This window comes from Jaculus jaculus, chromosome 7 (genome assembly GCF_020740685.1).
Source record: "Jaculus jaculus isolate mJacJac1 chromosome 7, mJacJac1.mat.Y.cur, whole genome shotgun sequence".
Lineage (NCBI taxonomy): Eukaryota > Metazoa > Chordata > Mammalia > Rodentia > Dipodidae > Jaculus > Jaculus jaculus.
The window spans coordinates 145,386,511-145,411,410 of NC_059108.1; the positions used below are offsets into that span (position 1 = coordinate 145,386,511).

The 24,900-nt window shown below is 46.5% G+C and overlaps 1 protein-coding gene across 1 annotated transcript in view; it reads left to right on the top strand.

The window, feature by feature from the left end:
- Window positions 1–24,900, top strand: part of Dpf3 (double PHD fingers 3) — a 359,744-nt gene that overhangs the window by 206,979 nt on the left and 127,865 nt on the right. The window contains exon 5 of the mRNA XM_004649423.3: window positions 15,653–15,748. Within this exon, the coding sequence (XP_004649480.1) occupies window positions 15,653–15,748 (96 nt within the window). The remainder of the gene's footprint in view (window positions 1–15,652; window positions 15,749–24,900) is intronic.

Genomic DNA, 24,900 nt, shown 5'->3' on the forward strand with positions numbered 1-24,900 from the left:
GTGCCCACCAGTCTCTGTTTACACCTTTATTCCAGCCAGAAAGCTCTTGGACACAGGACTGTAATGGCACACACCTACCGTTTCTCTTTGCCACTTACGTATGTGGAGTGTGTGTGTATGTTTGTGTATGTGAGGGCACATGTGCGTGGAGGCCAGCCAGCAGCACTTAGTGGCTTCTTCAGTTGCTCTTCATATTAATAATATTTATTATATTATTTGAGGTAGGATCTCATGCAAGCCCAGGCTGACCTGGAACTCACAATGATCCTCCAACCTCAGCTTCCCAAGTGTTGGGATTAAAGACATGCACCACCATCACCAACTTCCATCTTATTTTATTTTAATGAGAGAGAGAGAGAGAGAGAGAATTGGCATGTCAGGGCCGCCAGCCACTGCCATTGAACTCCAGATACGTGCACCACCTTGTGTACATGTGCAACCTTGTGCATGCAATCACACTGTGCATCTGGCTTACGTGGGATCTGGGGAGTCGAACATGGGTCCCTAGGCTTTACAGGCAAGCACCTTAATTGCTAAGCTGTGTCTCCAGCCCCCATCTTTTTTTTTTTTTTGCTTATTTTTTATTTATTTATTTGAGAGTGACAGACAGAGAGAGAAAGAGGCAGAGAGAGAGAGAATGGGTGCACCAGGACCTCCAGCCACTGCAAATGAACTCCTGATGCGTGCGCCACCTTGGGCATCTGGCTTACCTGGGTCCTGGGGAATCGAGCCTCTAACTGGGATCCTTAGGCTTCGCAGGCAAGTGCTTAATCGCTAAGCCATCTCTCCAGCACCCCCCACCCCATCTTATTTTTTGAGGCAGGATCTCTCACTGAGCCTGAAGCTCATGGACTTGGCTGGACAGCAAGCCCCAGGGATCCTCCTGCCTCTGCCTCCCCTCTTGGCTTTCGCCTGGGTGCTGGGGTCTGTACTCACGTGCTCATGCTTGAGCTGAAGCACTTTACCTACTAAGCCATATCCCCAGGCCCCACCACTTGTCCTCAATCCCTGTGATCGAATACTACGTGGGGCACAGAGCAGTATGATAATATGAATTAATACTAATAAAATAAAAAGTATCCATAATTAAATGCAATTAAATTATTGTTAGAGTTCTATTACGCTTGTTTTAAAAATTTTATTTTATGCCATGTACCTTATATATTCATTTTATATTTAACCTCTTACTAGTTTACTAAGTTATTTAAGTGATCACTAACTATAAGAATAATAATAATGCATTTTGGTGCTTGGTAAGCACCATCAGCCTGCGCGTGCCGTCATGTCGTGAACTGCGCTCCCTTCCCTCCCGTACGCTCAGCGGCCCGCTCACGCCCACACGGCGTCAGGCCTCCATGCAGACTCCGAGTGAATCAGGAAAGCTGGTCTCCTTTTCGTCTGCTCCCGTGTTAAGATGAATGGTCAGATCTTTTCCATTTAGTTGCCACCACCTGATATATTTGTCCTGTCCTGTCCTGCCCACAAGCTACCGTCCTTGCGGAGAGCCTCATTCGCTCGAACCTAAGGGTCCTTGGGGTCATCGGTGACTCCGGTCTCTCTCTCACACCCGGCATCCCACGCATCCGCAGTCCTGTCTGCTGTGCCCCCTGCACAAGTCAGAGCGTGGCGCTTCTCCTGCAGCCCCGTCCACTTGGTCCTTGTCTCTGGTCTGAGTGCTGTGGCTTCCCCAGCTGGGCTCGTAGGCCTGTGCCTGTAATCCCAGCACTTCATCAGGAGGCTGAGGCAGGAGCACTGTGAGCTTGAGAGCCGCTGGGCAATGTAGCTGGACCCTGTTTTAAACAAACAAAGAAACAAACAAGCATGATCAACCATTTTCCTACATGCCCAAGAAAGTCCGTAAAACCAAGATTTCAGGCTGAGGGGTTGGAGAGATGGCTTAGTGGTTCAGGCACTTCCCTAAGGACTCAGGTTTCATTCCCCAGAACCCACGTAAAGCTATATGCACAAGGCAGCACATGTGTCTGGAGTTCATTTGCAATGGCTAGCGAGACACCCTGGTGTGTCCAATCTCTCCCTCCTTCTCAAATGAATAAAAATAAAAATTAAAAAACAAACAAACAAACAAGATTTCAGGCTAGGGAGATTGCCCAGTGGTTAAAAGTGCTTACTTGCAAAGCCTGCTGGCCTGGGTTCAATGTCCCCATACCTGAATAAAGCCAGATGCACAAAGTGACACGTGCATCTGAGTTTGTTTGCAGTAGCAAGAGGCCTTGGAGCACCCATTTGCTCTCTCCCTTTCTCTCTGCTTGCAAATAAATAAATAAATAAATAAACAAACAACCAGACAGACAGACAAACAAGTAAAACTAAACCAAGACTTCTTTCCTTAAAAAGTAGCAATTTTGGGCTGGAGAGATGGCTTAGTGATTAAGCGCTTGCCTGTGAGGCCTAAGGACCCCAGTTCGAGGCTCGATTCCCCAGGACCCACGTTAGCCAGATGCACAAGGGGGCGCACGTGTCTGGAGTTCATTTGCAGTGGCTGGAGGCCCTGGCATGCCCGTTCTCTTTCCCTCTCTCTATCTGTCTCTTTCTCTCTCTGTCTGTTGCTCTCAAATAAATAAACAAAAATAACAAAAGTTTTTTTTTTTTTAAAAGTAGCAATTTAGCCAGATATAGTAGCACATACTTTTTAAATTTTTTTTTATTTGTTTATTTGAGAGAGACAGACACACAGAGAGAAAGACAGATAGAGGGAGAGAGATAGAATGGGCGCGCCAGGGCTTCCAGCCTCTGCAAACGAACTCCAGACGCGTGCGGCCCCTTGTGCATCTGGCTAACGTGGGACCTGGGAAACCGAGCCTCGAACTGGGGTCCATAGGCTTCACAGGCAAGCGCTTAACCGCTAAGCCATCTCTCCAGCCCAGTAGCACATACTTTTAATCCCAGCATTTGGGAGGCAGGGGTAGGAGGGTTGCTGTGAGTTCAAGGTCAGCCTGGGAGTAGAGAGTGAATTTCAGGTCAGTTTGGGCTAAAGTGAGACCCTACCTTTCTAAAAACAAAAAAACAAAATGCCCCTTAGGCTGGGTGTGGTGGCACATGCCTTTAATCCCAGGACTTGGGAGGCAGAGGTAGGAAGATCTCCTTGAGTTCGAGGCCACCCTGAGACTACAGAGTGAATTCCACGTCAGCCTGGGCTACAGTGAGACCCTACCTCGAAGAACAAAACAAAACAAGGGGAAAACAAAAACAAAAACAAAGCACCTTAAAAAAAAGCAGCAAGTCGAAATTCATAACAAAATTGGCAGGAAAGTACAGAGGTGTCTCCCACCGTCTCCATAGCTACACCTCTCCCAGGATGTCACACAGCTGGAGTCATTGGTGGCCTTTTTAGATTGGCTTGTCCCTCGGTTAATATTCATAGATGGCGCCTCCATGGCTTTTCATGGCTTGATAGCTCATTTCCTGTTAGTGCCAAATACTACGGCTTTGAGGGGAGGGATGACCAGAGCGGAGGATGCTCTTTGAGTTGGCTTCTGACACTCCTTGGCTCAAAACCCTGCTGTGGCTGCTACTCTCCCAGTGAAAGCAAAGTCCCCTTGCCTCTCTCTGGTGGGACATGCCCCTGCTCTTGAGCTTTTGTCCTGGTCATTCTCTTTGCCTGGGAGGGTCTTCCTCACACATGCACAGGGCGCCCTCTCATCCTTATCTGCCTCAGCTGACGGCTGCTCTTCCTTCTCTCAGGTGCCCTGACCACCGTGATTGACACCACCTCCCGTGTCATATTTGTCCCAGCCTCTCTCATTCCCTCGCTCTGCTTTTCTTTCTTCTTTCCCCATCTCTCTTCTCACCATCTAATATGCTTTGAAATGTATTCATTCATTAGGTGCTTGCTTGTGGTTTCTTTTCTCCCAAGAGAGTATAAACTTGCCAAGGTCAATAGCCTTTGACTATTTTGCTCAGCAATGTGTGTGTGTGCGTGTGTGTTAGAAATGCTAACTACATTTTTTTTTTTTTTTTTTTCAAGGTAGAGTTTCACTCTAGCTCAGGCTGACCTGGAATTCACTATGGAGTCTCAGGGTGGCCCTGAACTCATGGTGATCCTCCTACCTCTGCCTCCCAAATGCCGGGATTAAAGGTGTGCACCAACATGCCTGGCTACATTTTTTGTGGGGAGAAGGCTCACCAATTAGGCTAGATTGGCTGGCCATTGAGCCCCAGGGATCAGCCTGGCTCTGCCCCTCCAGCACTGGGATGACAAGTACCTGACACCATGCTTGACATTTGACCCTGGTTTTAGGGATGGATCTCAGATCCTCATGCTTGCCAGATAAGCGTGTCCACTGAGCCATCTCCCAGCCCCCGTTCCCCCAACACATCTTAAACACTCAAAGTGAGCTTGGCCCATAGTAGATGCAAAGTAAATATTTGTAGAGTGGACATATGAGTGGACATATTCTGATGTGAGTTGCCCTGTCCCCACCCTTCTCTTCTCCCATACCCTACTTTGCCATATTTTTGCCCCAAAGCACCACCTGCTTATGCCACTTACTTGCTAAGACATCTGTATTTTTATTTATTTATTTTTTTTTGTTTTGAAGTAGGAAGGCTGACCTGGAACTCACTCTGGTCTCTAACTCACAGTGATCCTCCTACCTTTGGGATTAAAGGCATGCGCCACCACACCCAGCTAAAACACCTTTTGTTTCTCACTAAATAAATCCCAAGTGATGGACATGACCTTCTTCTGTGACTCCTTTTCTTTCTTTCTTTTTTTCTAAAATACTTTATTTATTTGAGAGAGAGAAGAGGCAGAGACAAAAAGAGAATGGGCATGCCAGGGCCTCCTGCCACTGCAAACAAACTCCAGATGTATGTACCACCTTGTGCATCTGGCTTACATGGGTCCTTAAGTTTTGCAGGCAAATGCCTTAACCACTAAGCCGTTTCTCCAGCCCTCCTTTTCTTTTCTTTCCTTCTTTCTTTCTTTCTTTCTTTCTTTCTTTCTTTCTTTCTTTCTTTTTTTTTTCTTTGGTTTTTCGAGGTAGGGTCTCACTCTGGCCCAGGCTGACCTGGAATTAACCAGGTAGTCTCAGGGTGGCCTTGAGCTCCTGAGTGCCGGGATTAAAGACGTGTGCCACCACTCCTGGCTATGTGACTCCTTTCCTCCTTCTGCTCTTCAGCCTTCTTCCCTGTGACTGTGCTCTGCTGTGCCCCTACCTGGCATGCTTTCTCTCCCCACCCTCACTGATTCTGCTCAGTAGGTAGGTGCCACCTTCCCATCCACTCTTTGTTGGTCCCCCACAACCAGAGGTCCTCCTCTTGCCTTGGGTGTTTGGGACACCTACAACTCCTGCCCTTGTCTGTGTTTAAAAAAAAATTTTTTTTTAGCTTGGCATGAGTTTGATGCTAGCCTGAGACTATATAGTAATTTCCAGGTCAGCCTAGGTTAGAGTAAAACCTTACCTCAAAAACAAACAAACAAACAAAAATTTATTTGAGAGAGAGAGTCAGTACGGGTGTGCCAGAGCCTCTGGCTGCAGTAAACGAACTCCAGATGCATGTGCCACGTTGCGCATTTGGCTCTATGTGGGTTCTGGGAAATCGCACCTGGGCAACTAGGCTTTGCAAGCAAGTGCTGCCCTTAAACCACTGAGCCGTCTCCCCAGCGCCCTTGCATGTGTGGTTTGCTAGTCATAGATCACTCCCCATGTTAGGGGTTTCCAGAGTTTAAAGGCAAGGCTTGCCATGTCTTTGTCACTCATGTTAGCACTATGCTATGGCAGAATCAATGATGGGCACAGAACCAGAGCCCAGAAGCCTGACGACCTAGCGACATACAGCCTCTCTCCTGTGCAGCTGGAGGGGAGGCCAGGTTGTTCTCATGCAGCGCGGGGTCAGGACGCAGGCTGTCATCGCGTCGCCCTCGCTGTCACTTAGCCCCCCCGCGTCAGCTGCGTGGCTGCCGTACGTGCAGCGCAGGAGAGCTGTCTACTCGCTCGTTCGTTTGACTAACGTTTAGTGAGTGCCTCCTTTGAGCATGGGTTCTCAGGTTCTAGGAACATAGCGAGATCACAAGAGACCCGGGCCTCTGCTCATTTCCTAGCGTGACCTACAGACAGGAAAGCAGAAAGCAGATGAGAGAACTGCATTTTTGGACAAATGCCATGAAAAGAGCAGATAGCAAGGAAGGTGTGCTGTACGTAAAGGAGGGGTGGATTGTACGCAGTGTCCTAGTGGAGATGGGTTTAACGACCGTCCTATGGGGTGACGGGCGCCGGCAACGCGAGATCCCCTCTGGACAGAGGAGCATTGTGCATGACAGCCACTGAGATAGGTCAGAGCTCAGCATGTCCAGGGAACAGACAGAGGGCCGTGTGCCAAGGGAGGGGGGGCTCGACAGGTGTGTAGGAGCCAGGTCCCTTGGGACACTTGGGACACACATATGGTTTTTGGCTTCATGTGAAATGAAAAAGGGAGCGAGTTGGAGGGTTTTAATCAAGGGAGTGAGTTTATATTCCATAACGATCCCCCCTCCACCCTGGCTCTTTGTGGAGAGGAGGTTGAACGCAGGGCCTCTTATTATTATTATTTTGTACTATTCTTGGCTAGGGAGAATAGAGTCTTTAAAAAGGAATTCCTTTTTTATTTTAAACGCAAGCACAAACCACAGTTACCATCACTATGAACACTGTTTAGAGTAATAGGAGGGAAGTTATTTTAGACTGTGTTTATTTTTCAGAAAGTGTCCTTGGACAGGGACTGCCAGTGTGAGGGTGGCAGCTGATTCTGCGCTGGACGCCTCTCTGTCCCTTACTCCTAACTCATGACTCCCTCCACTTCCTGAGCCCTGACACGAGCTTTGTTTGTGAGGAACTTCTGGCTGCTCCGCAGTGGCAAGTCGCATTGAAAAGGCCTTTTGGGGTCAGGGCCACAAGACAGGAAATGAAGCCATGTTGGGGCAGATGCCAGCACATCTGAGGCCTGGGCATACACGGGGGGTTCTAGAATCCCAGGGGACTGATGGGAGGAGAGAGGGATGAAAGCTCCAGGTAGAAGAGAAGTCAGCACAAGTCATGACTAGAGGGTAAGCGGAGACCAGGCAAGCTGCCTTCACCTGTCTTTCACCTTCCAGCCCAGAGATTGTATTGTGGGTAACAAACAACTTATCATAAAAAATGACAGGGGAGTCAGAGCTGTGCTGAGATGCCAGAGGCAATGACCTTTAAATTCTTGCGCTTGGAACATGCCATGACTAAATGACCTTAAGACCCAGAAAGTTTGCAAGATGCCATCAGGAGAAATAGTCAAAACGATAACTATAACTCGCATTTATACTACATTTCCACCCAAGATTGTAGAGTATTTGACCTGTCATTTGCCTATTTTTTTCCCATTTTTTATTTATTTATTTATTTATTTTTATTGATACCTTTCATAATTTTAGACAATGAACCATGGTAATGCCCTCCCTTCCCCCACTTTTCCCTTTGAAACTCCACTCTCCCTCACACCCCTTCCATCTCTCAGTCTCTCTTTTATTTTGATGTCATCATCTCTTCCTCCTATTATGATGGTCTTGTGTAGGTAGTGTCAGGCACTGTGAGGTCGTGGTTGTCCAGGTCATTTTGGGTCTGGAGGAGAGCATTGCAAGAAGTCCTAGCCTTCCTTTGGCTTTTACATTCTTTCCACCATGTCTTCCGCAATGGACCCTGAGCCTTGGAAGGTGTGATAGAGGTATCGCAGGGCTGAGCACTCCTCTGTCACTTCTTCCCAGCACAATGGTGCCTTCTGAGTCATCCCAAGGTCACTGCCATCTGAATCATTGCCTGACTTTTGTTAGTGGACCCATGTGTGGGTCAGGAAGCTGAGACGCTTGCTCGGGACCTGGGCCAGCATCGCCTGGCTATGGGCCAGAGGTCATGTCCGGCAGACAAGGGCATTTCTCTTTGATGGCTGAGGCTGGCTCAGAGACCCATAAGCACTGTCAGCTGCTGTTTTCCCAGTATGACTAGTGGAGGATGCAGGGAAGTTAGGAGAACCTTCGGAAGCACTGGTGACTGGCAGTAACCTGGCTACTGTGACTGCAGTGGAACATTCTGGTATCTAACTGGGTGTCTTGTTTTCAGGACAGGCCAGAGGTGTTGGCTAGGTTGCTACTTAATCTTGAACTGTGATGATCATGTCAGGCTGCATGGGCAGTGCATGCCCCGTTTACTGAGCCTTTTCATGGTCGGTGTGACTTTTGTGTGATATGACACCCGCCACTTTTCTGGCATCTTGACCATCTCCCCGCAAGCCACAGGGCTCTGGTCACACCAACCTCTTCCTCCTTCCTGGACAAGTCCTGGCTGTCGCCCTGCCTCAGGGATTACCCTTGATACTCTGCCTAGAACCTTTCTCTTCTCTTTCCCACTCCAGCCCATTTTGGGGGGTAGGGTGAGGGTTTCAAGGTAGAGTCTCACTCTAGCCAAGGCTGACCTGGAATTCACTATGTAGTCTTAGGCTGGCCTCGAACTCACAGCGATCCTCCTACCTCTGCCTCCTGAGTGCTGGGGTTAAAGGCGTGCGCCACGACGCCCGGCTCCATTCCTTTCTGTTTGGGGTGTGCATGCAAGCATGTGTGTGAATGGTATGTGTATGTATCGTGTATGCACATGTATGCACAGGCGTGTAAGTCCACGCACACATGTGTGGAGATCAGAGGAGAACATTGAGCATCCTCTTCTAGTGTTCCTCCACCATGGTTTTTTTTCTTTTCTTTCTTTGTATTTTTTTGTTTGTTTGTTTTTGAGGTAGTGTCTTGCTGTAGTCTAGCTGACCTGGAATTCACTATGTAGACTCAGGGCGAACTCACAGCAATCCTCCTATCTCTGCCTCCTGAGTGCTGGGATTAAAGGCGTGTGTCACCATGCGTGGCTGTGTTTTTTTTTTTAATTTATTTTTAATTTTTTATCTATTTTTATTTTATTTTTTGTTGACAGTTTCCGTAATTGTAGACAATAACTCCGGCTGTGGATTTTTTTTTTCTTTTATGAGTGAGAGAGAGAGAGAGAGGGAGAGCGAGAGAGAACAAGAATATTGGGGTGCCAAAGCCTCCAGCCACTGCAATTGAACGATAGGCGCACGCTCCACCTGTGCCAATGGGAGACCTTGTGTGCTTGTCTTACCATGTGCGTTTGGCTTGCATGGGATTTAGAGAGCCAAACATGGGTCCCTAAGCTTCACAGGCAAGTGCCTAAACTACTAAGCCATCTCTCCAGCACTTCTTGTTCTTTCTTTCTTTCTTTTTTTTTTTTTTTTTTTTTGTTTTTTTTGAGGTAGGGTCTTGCTATAGCCCAGGCTTACCTGGAATTCACTATGTAGTCTCAGGGTGGCCTCAAACTCATGGCCATCCACCAACCTCTGCCTCCCAAGTGCTGGGATTAAAGGCGTGTTCCACCACACCAGCTCTTTTTTATTTTTTCAAAAAAACCTTCTTGGTTTTTCGAGGTAGGGTCTCTAGCCTGACCTGAAATTCACTACGTAGTCTCAGGGTGGCCTTGAATTTATGGCAATCCTACCTCTGCCTCCCAAGTGCTGGGATTAAGGGTGTGTGAGGTTGCACCCGGCCCAAAAAAACCTTTGTAAAATTATTTATTATTATTATTTTTTTTGAGGTAGGGTATCACTCTGGCCCAGGCTGACCTGGAACTCACTATGTAGTCCAAGGGTGGCCTCAAACTCATGGTGATCCTCCTACCTCTGCCTCCCAAGTGCTGGGATTAAAGGTGTGCACCACCATGCCAGGCTAAGATTTATTTTTATTTATTAGAGATGGAGAGAGAGCGAGGATGGGCATACCAGGGCCTTGAGTCACTGCAAATGAATTCCAGATGCATGCGCCTGAACCCCCACTGAATCTTTCTATATGTATAAATATTTTTTATTGATAATTTTCATAATTGTAAACAATATCCCATGGTAATTCCCTCTCTCCCCCCACTTTCTCCTTTGAAACTCCACTCTCCATCATATCCCCTTCCCCTCTCAGTCTCTCTCTCTCTCTGTTTTATTTTTTTGGTTTTTCAAGGTAGGGTCTCACTCTAGCCCAGGCTGACCTGGAATTCACTTTGTAATCTCAGGGTGCCCTCGAGCTCATGGCAATCCACCTACCTCTGCCTCCCAAGTGCTGGTATTAAAGGCATGCACCACCACACCTGGCCATTCAGTCTCTTTTTTATTTTGATGCCATGATCTTTTCTTCCTATTATGATGGTCTTGTGTAGGTAGTGTCAGGCACTGTGAGGTCATGGATATCCAGGCTATTTTGTGTCCGGAGGAGAGCATGTTCTAAGGAGTAGACCCTTCCTTTGGCTCTTACATTCTTTCCACCACCTCTTCCGCAATGGACCCCAAGCCATGGAAGGTGTGATAGAGATATTTCAGTGCTGAGCACTCCTCTGTCACTTCTTCTCAGCACCATGGTGCCTTCTGAGTCATCCCAATGTCACTGCCATCTGAAAAGGGAAGGTTCTCTAACCAAAAGTGAGAGTAGCGTTAATATATGGGTGTGAACATTAAGAAAAGTGCTTACAGGGCAGTTTAGTGAGCACAGTATATGGCTGGTGAGTCACAAGCTCTCGGGAGGGGACTGCTACTGTTGTCTGGCCCAATGGGTTATGCCCACCTTGTATTCTTTTTTTTTTTTTTTTTTTTTTGTTGTTTATCGAGGTAGGGTCTCACTCTAGCTCAGGCTGACCTGGAATTCTCTCTGTAGTCTCAGGGTGGCCTCGAACTCACGGCGATCCTCCTACCTCTGCCTCCCGGGTGCTAGGATTAAAGGCGTGCACCACCACGCCCGGCCCACCTTGTATTCTTGAGATGGGGTCTCTAATTGAACCTGGGGCCATTTTTGGTCAGACTGGCTGACCAGTGAGCCCCAGAAATTCTCCTGTCTCCACTCCCACAGGACGATGCTCCAGGCATGTGCAGCAATCCCAGAAGTTTTGTGGGTGATGGTGAACGAACTCAGACCCTCTCAGGCCCTCACGCTTATGCAGCTTGTACTAAGCCATCTCCCAGCCCCTATTCTCTTTTCATATTACATCAAAAAGTTTAATTTACTTTTATTTTTGCATATTTGTGTGAGGTGGGTGCTCAGGGAGGCCCAAGGTTGACATTAGGCTATGCCTGGCTTTGTTTCGGTGGGTTCTGAGGATCTGAATTGTCATGTTTGTGCAGAAGCACTTTAGCCACCGAGCGCTGTCCCCGTTCCTCTTCCTCATTCTTGCCTAGTGTTTGCTCATTCTCCACGTCTGAATCCTCTTTGTCACGTTCTTTTTTTTGTTTGTTTGTTTGTTTTTTTGAGGTAGGGTCTCACTCTAGCTCAGGCAGGCCTGGAATTCAATATGTAGTCTCAGGGTGGCCTCGAACTTATGGCGATCCTCCTGCCTCTGTCTCTGCCTCCCGAGTGCTGGGATTAAAAGTGTGTGCCACCACGCCTGGCCTCTTTGTCACATTCTTCAAGATGCCTTCCTTGACCCTTGCGTTAGGCAAAGTTCTCTTAGAACATCCTTTCACAGCACGTTGAACTTGCTTGTCACTGTCCTTCTAGCAGTTGGAATTACATGGTTTTTAATTTTTTTAATGTTTTATTTATTTATTTGGGGGGGGCAGAAAGAGAGAAAATGGGCACACCAGGGCCTTCAGTCACTGCAATGCATGCGCCACCTTGTGCATCTGACTTTTCATGGGTACTAGGGAATTGAACCTGGGTACTCTGGGTTTGTAGGCAAGTGCCATAACCTCTAAGCCATCTTTCTAGCCCTGTAGTCACATGGTTATGTATGTTGCTTAAATGCACTTTCTCTTCAGTACATGTGAGGCCAGGACCACAGCTATTTTGCAGCTTGGCTAACATAGTGTCTGCTTGTGGTCAGCACTGGATAAATGTTTATAGATTGACTTAATTGCTTGTTTATAGTTGAGGAGACTGAGGTCACACAGTCAGCTCATAAAAAGCCTTACTCACTGGCTCCTGACATGGAGTCTTGGTGGGCTGTGAGCCCATTCTGTTTTAACCTGCTCCCTGGCGGGTCCTCCCTTAAGTCTAGAGGCACCCATTCTGCCTCTCTCCTCCTCTCCTGTGCCAGGAGTGACGTCCCCAGGGCCCTTGTGAAGACCATACCCCATATGTATGTACCACTCTGGGCATCTGGCTTTATGTTGGTACTGGGAAATTGAACCAAAATCGTCAGGCTTTGCTAACAAGTGCCTTTAACTGCTGAGCTATCTCTTTAGCTCTGAAAATCTCTCTTTAAAAATATTTTTAAAATTTATTTATTAGAGACAGAGAAAGAGGGAGAGAGGGAGAGAATGGGCAGACCATGGCCTCTAGCCACTGCAAACGAACTCTAGACGCATGCGCCCCCTTGTGCATCTGGCTAATGTGGGACCTGGAGAATCGAACCAGGGTCCTTAGGTTTCACAGGCATGCACTTTAACCACTAAGCCATCTCTCCAGCCCTCTCTTCTTTTTTCACATATTTTTGAGACAAGGTCTCACCTAAGACTGGCTGGCCTTGAACTTGCTGTGTAGCTGAAGGTGGCCTTGAACTCCATGTCCTCTGCCTCTATCTTTCCAGTGCTGGGATTAAAGACATACCCTGTCACACCCCGCTGAGAATTTATTTTTCTTAATAAAATAATAATGGCTTATTGTGAGCAGCACATTAACTTTAAATTTTGGTCAGATAAACAGGAAGTTACTTAGTTTTATCAAACACTGTAGGGCTCCATAATGGCAGGGAAAAGAGTAATGAGTTTTCATATTCATTAGTTGGCCCTTTAGGAGCAAAAGAAAATATTACATTTGTAAAAAGTAAGTTTTTAGTATATATGCTGCCGAAGCGAGCACAAAAGTAAGTTTTTAAAAAATGTAAATCAAGTTTATTTTGCTTTTAAAGTAGTGTTCTGTTTGTGTTTTGTTTTTCAAGGTAAGGTCTCACTCTAGCCCAGGCTGACCTGGAATTCACTATGTAGTCTCAGGGTGGCCTCGAACTCACGGTGACCCTCCTACCTCTGCCTCCCAAGTGCGGGGATTAAAGGCGTGCGCCACCACACCCCGGCATCTAAAGTAGTATTCTTAAACCACCACAGCATGGTAAACAATGTAAATTAGTATAAGTCATTTCAAAAGCCAGTTTTGTTGTTTTTAATGAGTTGTTAAAAAGATGCAGCCTATTCTAACAGGATAAATATTTTTATCCATTTCACTTTGAGTTAATGAAGGCTCACAAATGAGCAGCGCTTCTCACTGAGAAAGACAAAAAGCTGCTGTCAATGAGAGACAGCGCACACACACAAAAACAAAAAGAACTGTGTAAAAATATTGTGTTCCCATTTGAAGTTGCTTTACAATGGGAAGATATGTACATGATCTCGCAGCAAACTCACCATACAGACTTGTTATGTAATACGTGTAGTCTACAGACAGGCAGTTTGGCCCAAAACCTGCTAACTTTAGACAACACAGCTCTATAAAAAAAGCAAGTTTTTTTTTTTTTTTTTTTTTTTTTTTGAGGTAGGGTCTCGCTGTATTTCAGGCTGACCTGGAATCCACTATGTAGTCTCAGGCTGGCCTCAGTCTCACAGTGATCCTCCTATCTTTGCCTCCTGAATGCTGGGATTAAAGGTGTGTGCCACCATACCCAGCAAAAGTAAGTTTTCATAAAGCAACCTGACACCAAATACAAAAGCATCTATTAAAAGGAATAATTTGCAGCCAGGCGTGGTGGTGCATGCCTTTAATCCCAGCACTTGGGAGGCAGAGATAGGATGATCGCCCGTGAGTTCAAGGCCACCCTGAGACTACATAGTGAATTCCAGGTCAGCCTGGGCTAGAGTGAGACCCTACATCAAAAAACAAAAACAAAAACAAAATACAAACCAAAACAAAAAAAGAATTAGTTTGCTTGCAACAGCTGGAAGCCCTGTCATACTCATTCTCTCTTTTTTTGTTTGTTTGTTTTTTTGGTTTTTTGAGGTAGGGTTTCACTCTAGCTCAGGCTGACCTGGAATTCACTCTGTATTCTCAGGGTGGCCTCGAACTCATAGCGATACTCCTACCTCTGCCTCCCGAGTGCTGGGATTAAAGGCATGTGCCACCACGCCTGGCTCATTCTCTCTTTTTATGTCTTTCTTTCTTTCTTTCTTTCTTTCTTTCTTTCTTTCTTTCTTTCTTTCTTTCTTTCTTTCTGTCTCTCTCTGCTTGCAAATAAATAAAAATAGTTATTTATTTAAGAGAGAGAGAGAGAGTGATTGGTCATGCCAGGGTCTCTTACTATTGCAAATGAACTCCAGATGCGTGCACCATTTTGTGCATATGGCTTTACGTGGTTACTGAGGAATTGAACCCAGGCCCACCTGGGCTTTCAGGCTTTGTAAACAAGTACCTCTGACTGCTAAGCCATCTCCTCATCCCAAAAGGCATCTTAAAATTTTGCTTATTTGAGTGCATGCCAGGGTCTCTTGGCACTGCATTCAAATGTGCTTAATGTGGGTGGCTGAGGAATTGAACCCAGGCTGGCACACTTTGCAAGCAGGTACCTTTAACTGCTGAGCACCCCAGGCCCTAGAAAAGCACCTTTTAAAAAATTAATTAATTTATTTATGAGAGAGAGAGAGAGAGAGTGAGAAAATGGGCATGTCAGGGCCTCCAGACACTGCAGATGAACTCCAGATGTTTGTGCAATCTTGTATATGGCTTATGTGGGTCGGGGAATCAAATCTGGGTCCTTTGGCTTTGTAGGTAAGCACCTTAACTATTAAGCTATCTCTCCATTCTGAAAAGCATCCTTTAAAAAATTATTTATTTATTTGAGAGTGACAGACAAAGAGGGAGGGAGGGAGGGAGAGAGAGAGAGAGAGAGAGAAGAGAGAGAATGGGTACATCAGGGCCTCCAGCCACTGCAAATGAACTCCAAATGCATGCACCCCCTTGTACATCTGGCTTACATGGGTCCTGGGGAATAGAGCCTCAAACTGGGGTCCTTAGGCTTCACAGGCAAGTGCTTAACTGCTAAGCCATCTCTTCAGCCCCTGAAAAGCATCCAGTTTTGAAAAAAATTATTTATTTGCAAGCAGATAGACAGAGAGAGAGAGAGCAAGTGAGAGAGGAGAGGAGAAGAGAAGAGAGGAGAGAATAGGTATGCCAAGGTCTCTTGCCATCATAAACAAACCCCAGAAGCATACACCAGTTTTTGCTTCTGGCATTACGTGGGTACTGGGTAATTGAACCTGGGCCGTCAAGCTTTGTAAACAAGCACCTTTAACCACTGAGCCATCTCTGCAGCCCCTAGAAACTTTATCAGAGTGCTCTTGCCAGAAAATTCTTGTTGAGAAAAAAAAAAGAAAGAACTGACCAAGGCAATGTTGTCGAGTTGGCTGGAGGAACCTGGGGCCTTGGCTGAGTGTTGGGGCCACTGAGACTCAAACTTCTGGCCAGCACCTCCGAGGCTCTGTTCTTGGAGAGGCACGGTAGCCCTCTCGCTTTGCTGAGGAACAATGAAACTGGAATCACCCCCACATGGCGCTCTGAAGCTTCTCACCTTTGTGTTTTTTTTCTTTTTCTTTTTCCTTTTCTTTTTCTTTTTCTTTTTTTTACCTGTGTGTTTTATTTCTCAAGTCTTCTATTGATTTTCTTGTATTTCAGAGGGTTTTGGAAAATGATGAAAATGTAGAAGAAGCGCATGAAGATGAAGATTTAGAAGAGGATATTCCCAAACGGAGGAACAGGACCCGAGGACGGGTAAGGGGGCTGTCACATGGGAGCAAAGAATTCAGGAGGCCAAGGCCGGGCCACCCACCGGTCCCCACCCACATTGAGTCCAGGTCCCTCTGCAGCTGCATCGATCCCGCCCTTCTTGGAGAAAGTGCAGAGGAATCCCAAGCCAGCCTTAGCTGGGAGAGTCCAGAGCTGGCAAAGGGGGCCAGGAGGCAGACAGCGCTCTGAGCAGACGGGGTCCAGGAGTACGGAGCGCGGGGAGAGTGTCTGTGGAAGCCACTACTGTCATGAAATGAGGCTGGAAGTGTCTTGCCCTTGACTTGCCCTAGAGTGACAGGGTCCGAACACCTGCTTTGGGACACATTTCCCTAGGCAGAGAAAGTAGGAGATTGCTGGGAAAGTGGGTGAGCTATGGCTGGTCTGCAAGTGGGCTCTGTGTGAGACTTAGAGGTTTGTGGCCCTGAGATGAGCAAGGCAGAGATGTCAGAGGTAGGTACAGCATATGGGAAATACCTAATGGAAGGGGGGTAAATACCAGCTAGTTCCTGAGGGGGTAGGGCTCTCCAGGGGCCTTTTGTTTAGCAAAGGGGTTTTCTGCAGACCTCCTTAGGGGCTGCCAGGACATCAGGGGGTAACCAGGTAGAGAGAGGGACCTCCAGGAGAGGACTGCCGCTCTTCACTTGAGAGTTCACTCCAGTGGGCTCCAGCGGGCTTGAGGGTCGAGGGCCTGGCTCCTATAGGCTCTGTGTAGGTCCTGGCCTTTCCATGAGGGAGAGGTTAGTCCTGCAGACAGACACTTGGATTACTTCAGATCACCCCCCTCTCCGGTGCTGCAGGATAGCATCAAGGAGCTATGTAGCTGTGTAGAGTCCTGGGACCTGTGCTCAAAAACTGGTTTGGGGCTGGAAGGATTGCTTAGTGGTTAAGGCACTTTCCTGCAAAGCCAAAGGACCCAGGTTCAATTCCCCAGGGCCCACGTTAGCCAGACTCACAAGGGGACACAAAGGGGACATATGCATCTGGAATTCGTTTGCTGTGGCTGAAGGCCCTGGTGCTCCCATTCTCACTCTCTCTCCCTCTGACTCTAATAAATAAATAAAAAATTTAAAAAAACCACTGGTTTGGTTGGGTGTGATGGCGCATGCCTTTAATCCCAGCACTGGAAAAAAAAGTAAATATATATAAATGAGTAAATATATTTATTTATTAGCAAAGAGGAGGGAGAGAGAGAGAGAGAGAGAAAGAAAGGGCACACACCAGGGCCTAAGCCACTGCAAACCAACTCCAGATGCATGCACCACTTTGTGCATTTGGCTTCATGTGGCTACTGGGGAATTGAACCCAGTTCATTAGACTTTTCAGGCAAATAAGTGCCTTAACCACTAAGCCATCTCTCTGGCCCATCAAAATATTTTTAAAAGAATATATGAAACTAAACAGTGGCAATACTGGTAATTGGTGGAGGGGGTGGCAGCTCTGTAAGGCAGATCCCTCGGGTACTTGCTCTCCCAGGTCAAGAGCTCTGGCTCCTTCCAACAGAAGGGGATAATTGAGGTCACAGTACGACCATTTCTTGTAATGTATCTCAAGGCCTGAACCCAGTCCAGTTTTTTATTTTTGTTTTTGGTGTGTTTGTTTTTGATGGTTTTTTTTTTTTTGTTTGTTTTTTTGAGGTAGGGTCTCACTTTAGCCCAGGCTGAATTCACTATGTGGTCTCAAGTTGGCCTTGAACTCACAGTGATCCTCCTACCTCTGACTCCTTAGTGCTGGGATTAAAGGTGTGCACCACCACGCTTGGTTTATTTACTTTTTAAAAAAGAATAGTTAGCTCTTCTTTAAAAATTGTAACCATGGGGCTGGAGAGATGGCTTATTGGCTAAGGTGTTTGCCTGCGAAGCCTAAAGATTCAATTTTTTTTTTTTTTTTTTTTTTTTTTTTTTTTTTCTGAGGTAGGGTCTCACTGTAGCCCAGGCTTTGACCTGGAATTCACTATGTAATCTCAGGCTGGCCTTGAACTCACAGCAATCCTCCTACCTCTGCTTCCTGCATGCTGAGAGTAAAGGAATGTGCCACCATGCCCGGCTAGGACTCAGGTGTGATTCCCCAGTAAGCCAGATACACAAAGTGGCACATGCTTCATTTGCAATGGCTAGAGGCTCTGGCATGACCATTCTCTCTGTCTGTCTCTCTTCTCTGTATTTCTCTGTCTCTGCTTGCAAATAAACATAAGAAAACTTTAAAATAAAAAAAATCTTAACCATGCATGAAAGGAAGAAATTAAGAGTATGCATTGTCTTAACAGTAACACAGTCATTTCCATATCTATATTTCATCATATATATATATGCATGAACATACACAGTGTGTATGCTCATCAGTGGGGAGTAGGGTGAGGAAATGTGATGGACCAATGCTGTGGTGGCCACAGGGAAGGCGCTGGCTTAACTCAGGGACTCAGCACTCTGAATTCCTACCCACCCGTCTCCTAGGGTCTGTTTCCAGCTCTGTTCTTGCTACACTGGTTCATTGGTTTCTATGGGGTAAATGAGCAAGGTTGCAAGGTAGGGCAAGAACTCCCTGCAGGCCCAGAAGGCCTCGGCCCTAGAGGAGTGTCTTGGGGCTCTATGGGGCTGGAGGGCGAAAGACCTCCCCATCCTACGGGACGGAACAGTGTGGGCCTTGGGGCTGGGCTGGAGATGGCATGCAAAGGTCTCTCCCCAGCAGTCCCTCTATGACTGCCTGAGCACCACGGGGGTGAAAACACAAAAGGCCGAGTTATTGACAACAGCAAAGACACACATATGATAGATATAAGAAACCAAAGGGAAGAAGAAGAGAGGAGGGCACTCAGTTCTGCCCTGAGTCTACGGAGGAGGGGAGGAATGAGTCCCATGTTCAGGGATGCCTCCTCCCTCTACTTGCATGCCCGAGGGTGCGGCCCACGTGGGTACTCTGCTCACTAGTACTGTGGAGCTACGCGGGTGAGGGGCAGACATTATGGGGCCTTCTGATGTGACAGCATACTTGTAATATTTACTTATTTATTTGTAAGAAGAGAGAAAGAGAGAGAGAGAGAGAGAGGATGGGTACACCGGGGCCTAAGTCACTGCAAACCAGCTCCAGATGCATGCCCCACTTTGCATCCGGCTTTATGTAGGTTACTGGGGAATCCAACTTGGTTCATTAGGCTTTGCAAGCAAGTGCCTGAACCGCTGAGAAATCTATTCTTGTCTCCTAATGTTTTATTAGTTTATGTATTTGTTTCTTCTTGGAGTATATGAAAGTAAATCCTAGACATTTTATCATATGCCTCGGTTGTTTTTCTAGTAGGCATTTTTTAACTTTTTTTTTTTTTTTTTTTTTTTTTTGGTTTTTCAAGGTAACATCTTCCTCTAGCCTAGGCTGACCTGGAATTCACTATGTAGTCAGGGTGGCCTTGAACGCATGGCAGTCCTCCTACCTCTGCCTCCCAAGTGCTTGGATTAAAGGTGCGTGCCACTGAGTCTGGCCCTAGTAGGTATTTTTATTTTATTTTATTTTTTTTATTTATTTTTTTTTTTTTTTGGTTTTTCGAGGTAGGGTCTCACTCTGGTCCAGGCTGACCTGGAATTAACTCTGTCATCTCAGGGTGGCTTTGAACTCATGGCGATCCTCCTACCTCTGCCTCCCGAGTGCTGGGATTAAAGGCGTGCGCCACCACGCCCGGCTTTTTATTTTATTTTTAAGATTTAGAGATGCTTTATTAGATTAAGAGAAGGAAAGAGGAGGAGAAGGTCCAGAGAAAGTAAAGCCCTTAGCAGGCACTTTTATACCTAGAACAAATAATCCTAGCTCTGATACCAACTCCACAGATGCTGATCTATTTCTCCTGATTTCTTAGCAATGTCTTCTTATGAGTTGTTTGGAATTTAAATCTTTATTATTTTTACCATATACCATCCCCATTATTTTCACCTATACATATTCCCTCCCCTGCTACTTATTTGTGGATGAGCTTGAAGTGGCTCGTGGAATTTCTCGCAGTCTAGATGGGTAAAGGGTAGCAGAGTTCCTTGTCTCCTTGTGTCCACTGTATTTCCTGAAAACTGGTACAGTGGTTCCCCTTTTCTGTAGCTTTCCTTTCCACTGGACCCATGTTAGGAGAGCTTCTTCATATTTTCTGCCCTCCTAATATGAGTTTCAGTTTCTGGTGGTCAACCCTGGTTGGACAGAAAATATTAAAAGAAGATTTCTAGAAAGTTTTTAAAAAATAAGTTAGTTGGCCAGGTGTGGTGGCACACACCTTTAACCCAGAATTTGGGAGGCAGAGGTAGGAAGATCACTGAGAGTTTGAGGCCACCCTGAGACTCCATAGTGAGTTCCAGGTTAGCCTGGGCTAGAGTGAAACCCTACCTCAAAAAAAAAAAAAAAAAACAAAAACAAAAACAAAAATATACTTTAGTTAGTTAGTTATAAGACAATGAGAGAGAGAGAGAGAGAGAGAGAAAGAGAGAGAGAGAAAGGAGCAGATAGAAAGAGAGAATGAGTGCTCCAGGGCCTCTAGCCACTGGAAACAAACACCAGATTCCTGTGCCACCTTGTACATTTGGAGTTACGTGGGTATTGAGGAATTGAATTCAGGCCCTTTAGGCTTTGCAGGCAAGCACCTTTACCCCTGAGCCATCTCTCCTGCCCCTAGAAATGAGGTTTTCAATGGCATGCTGCTCTCAAATGTTGGATGAAATCTCATGCTATCTAGCTCCAATCTGTCCGGAACGTGAGTCACCTTTGCCCAGTGTCTCCAATCTGTACACAGTGTCACCTAGTAGTCACAGACACAGTGGCAGGGTTGTACTGCTGATGTTCGGAGCACCTTATTTTTCTTACTATCAGCCCCAACATGCAAGAGTAGTGATGGTGATGATTCAGATGTGCAAAAGACAACTCGTAATGTGGCTTCTTTCAAGTGACGAAGTGAAAATTTCCTTTAAGCTTTTTTTTTTTTTTTTTTTTTTTGAGGTAGGTTCTCACTGTAGCCCAGACTGACCTGGAATTCACTATGGAGTCTCAGGGTGGCCTCGAACTCAAGCAGATCCTCCTACTTTTGCCTCCCGAGTGCTGGGATTAAAGGCGTGCGCCACCACGCCTGGCTTCCCTTTTAAGTTTTAAGGACAGAAAAGACTTTTATGGTGAGGATGGCAAGTCCTGTCATAAGAAAGGGTCTTCTCTGTGAAATTGTGAAGCAGGGGAAAGGACTTTGTGCTTCTTTACTGCCTTGCCTCAGACTGCAAAAGCTGTGGCCATGGTGCATGGTAAGTGCTTAGTGAAGTGGACAGTGTGTTAAATCATAGGGCTCACGACTCTCTGGGGGTTTTAGGCATCAAATGGGGCCTTGATCATGTCATCTGTGGTTCAGGGAGGACTACTGTTGATTGTTTAGAGACTTGAATGGGGTCAGGCTGTGTGTGTGTGTGTGTGTGTGTGTGTGTGTGTGTGTGTGTGTGTGTGTTCGTTCCTGGGTGGCGATTGTGGTTCTTATTGTATCATGTCAGAGCATATGGTGTCCGGTTGTTCTGGCTGTAGTGGTGTTCAGGCCGATCAGTGGGTTTGGGTGTTGCTAGCCTGGTCTCTTCCCTATTAACTTCTCTGTCAGAGCTACCCTCCGTGATTGTTTGAAGTTGTGGATGAACTTGTCCAGACTAATTACTTCATGGTGGGGCGGGCGGTGAACAGACACAAAAGCTAATTTGAATATTAATTCCATCATTGAAGGAGACCTAGCAGCCTGAAACTTCTGGGCCTTCTGTGCACTTAAGAGCTGCTGACCTACCTTCTGACTCGCTTCCACACCCTCCACACCCCGCCAGACTTCCTAGAGTACATTGTGGAAATGGTCCCCTTTATGTTTTCTGCACTCCCAACATGAGTAGAAGATGGGACCCCGTCAGTGAGGAGGAACTGGGTGTCTTCCCGTGAACATCAGGGGTCCCAGTGGCTGCTCACCCTCACTCTAAGCCAGACCATGTGGTAGGCTCCTCACAGTGAGTCTAGTATAGAGGGTCTCAACTTTGTGTCTGGGCTTCACACTGCATTCTACTTGTCACTGTGCGTCATAGCAGCGATGGACCCCATGTGGCTACCGAGCACTTGCTACGTGCTAGTCCAAACCGAGACATGCTGTACATGGAAAATATATACCAAAGCCAGATGAGGTGGCGCACACCTTTAATCCCAGCACTCGGGAGGCAGAGGTAGGAGGATCACCATGAGGTCGAGGCCAGCCTGAGACTACATAGTGAATTCCAGGTCAGCCTGGGCTAGAGTGAGACCCTACCTTGAAAAACCAAAAAGAAAATACACATCAGATTTTGAAGACTTAGTATAGAAAAGGGATGCAGGATATCTCCTTATTTATTTGTTATTTATTAATTTAAAAATTAAAATATTTGAGGTATACTGGATTATTAAAATTAAATATACTAGGACTGGAGAGATGGATTAGTGGTTAAGGTGCTTGCCTTCAAAGCCAAAGGACTCAGGTTTGATTCCCCAGGACCCATGTAAGGCAGATGCACAAGGGGGTGGACACATTTAGAGTTTGTTTACAGTGGCTGGAGTCCCTGGCGCACCCATTCTCATTCTCTCTCTCTACTTGCCTATTTCTCTCTGTCTCAAATAAGTAAATAAAAATGAAATATGTACTAGATAGATAGATTTTACTTATTTGAACTCCCATCCCATGAGTTATAATCCCATTTCTTTTTTTTTGTGGGGGAGAGGGTTGAGGTAGGGACTCGCTCTAGCCAGGATGACCTGGAATTCACTATGTTGTCTCAGGGTGGCCTTGAGCTCATGGTGATTCTCCTACCTCTGCCTCCCAAGTGCTGGGATTAAGGTGTGTGCCACCATGTCCAGCAACAATCCCATTTCTGCTACCTAGTATGTCTTGGGTGAATCATGTGACTTCTGACTTGGGCTAAATTGTTAAGCACTCTGGACCTCAATTCATTCATCAGTGTGTTGGGAATAACAAGACATAGCCAATTCTGAGTGCCTAAATAAAAACAGTTACTAGCCAGGTATGGTGTTACATGCCTTTAATCCTAGCACTTGGGAGGCAGAGGTAGGAGAGCTGTGTGTTCCAGGATATCCTGAGACTACATAGTGAATTCCAGGTCAGCCTGAGCTAGAGTGAGACCCTACCTCGAAAAACAAAAACAAAAACAAACAAACAAAAATGTTACTAGTTGGGCTGGAGAAATGGCTTAGCAGTTAAGCACTTGCCTGTGAAACCTGAGGACCTCGGTTCGAGCCTCAATTCCCCAGGACCCATGTTAGCCAGATACACAAGGGGGTGCACGTGTCTGGAGTTCCTTTGCAGTGGCTGGAGGCCCTGGTGTGCCCATTCTCTCTCTCTATCTGCCTCTTTCATTGTTTGTAACTCTCAAATAAATAAATAAAAATAAACAACAACAGCAACAAAAGTTACTAGTTGAATGGTGTGAACAAAGTGGACAACTTCCAGAGTGCCGACGCTGTATTTTCCCTGACGGGTGAGGGCAGTTCAACCCTACAGCTAACAATTGGGTCTGGGCTGGGGAGATAGCTCAGTCAGTAAAGGGTTCGCCTCACAAATATCAAGACCTGAGTTTCCTCCCTCATACCCGCATAAAATGCCAGGCTTGGTGGTCCGTACTTGGAATCCCAGTACTGGGGAGGCAGAGACAGGAGGATCCTTGGAATTCACTGGCCAGCCAGTCTAGCCTAATTGGAGAGCTTCAGACCCATGAAAGGTCCTATTTAAAAAAAAACAGAAAAAGCATGGTGTTCCTGAGGATGACATCCAAGGTTGTCCTTTGGCCTCTCTGCACATGTGCACACACTAGAACATGTGCACACATGTTATGGTAACGTTCGTCTACTTAATCAGAGGCCCTTAAAACTCACGAAATTCTTGTGAGTCATCTTGGTCAATGTTGTCAGTCAACCAGCCAAATGGATTGGCATCTATTGACGCCCCGTAAAATAGCCCAGTGCTTCCCAAACCTGACTGCACACACGAAGCCCCCGGATCTTGAGAAAGGGCCAAATCCGATTCAGCATGTCTGGAGCACGGAGACCGAGCCCCTGACTTGGGAGTAAGCACCTGGGAGATGTTGGTCTGAGGACCATGCCTGGCCTGCTGTCCCATTTTACAGATGAGAAAACTGAAGCTTAGAGAAGTAGCTTAGTCCATGACACATAAGCTGGGGCTGTCTGCGGTTTGGACATGGGTTGAGATGCATTGTGCGGAACTTTTAACCCCATTGTGAAGTGTTGGGAGGGTAGAAGAGGAATCTGACTATGATGCTCACAGCAGTGTGTGTGGGCAAGGGGGACCTTGGAAAGTGACTAACTAGGGTTAGATAGCGTCGGAGTGGAACTCTCTGAGCACTTGGGCCAATAAGTAAGATGAGAGCAACCAGCAGAGGTTGTAAGTACCATTGCCCTGCTTCTTTCTCTTTTTTCTGTACATGTGTGTAGACTCCTACTTGTGTGGATGTGTGGCTCCATGTGTATGATGTTTGTGCATTCTTCCACCTCAATTAAAAAATATTTTATTTATTTATTTGAGAGAGAAAGAGAAATATATATATATGGAGAGAGAGAGAGAATAGGAACGTCAGAGCCTTCAGCTGCTGCAAACAAACTCTAGACACAGGTGCCCCCAGTACATCTGGTTTACAGGGGTCCTGGGGAATCGAACCTGGGTCCTTTAACTTTGCAGGCAAGTGCCTTAACCACTAAGCCATCTTTCCAGCGTCATTTAATTTATTTATTGGAGATGGAGAGAGAGAGAGGAAGAGAGAGAGGGAGAATGGGTGCCCCAGGGCCACAGCCACTGAAAATGAACTCCAGATGCATGCGCCACCTTGTGTATCTGGCTTACATGGGTCCTGGGAAATCCAACCTGAGCCCTTAGGCTTCGTAGGCAAGTGCCTTACCCTGCTAAGCCATCTCTTCAGCCATTTTTTTTTTTTTTTTTTGACAGGATCTGACACTGCAGCTAGTACCTACCAATTTGGCTAGACTAGCTAGTCCTGGGGTTCCTCCTGTCTCTCTAGTGCTGGGATTCCAGACGCTTGCCATAGCACCTGACCCTTTATGTGGATGCCTGGGACCTGAACTCAGGTGGTTCTGCTTGCAAGGCAAGCACC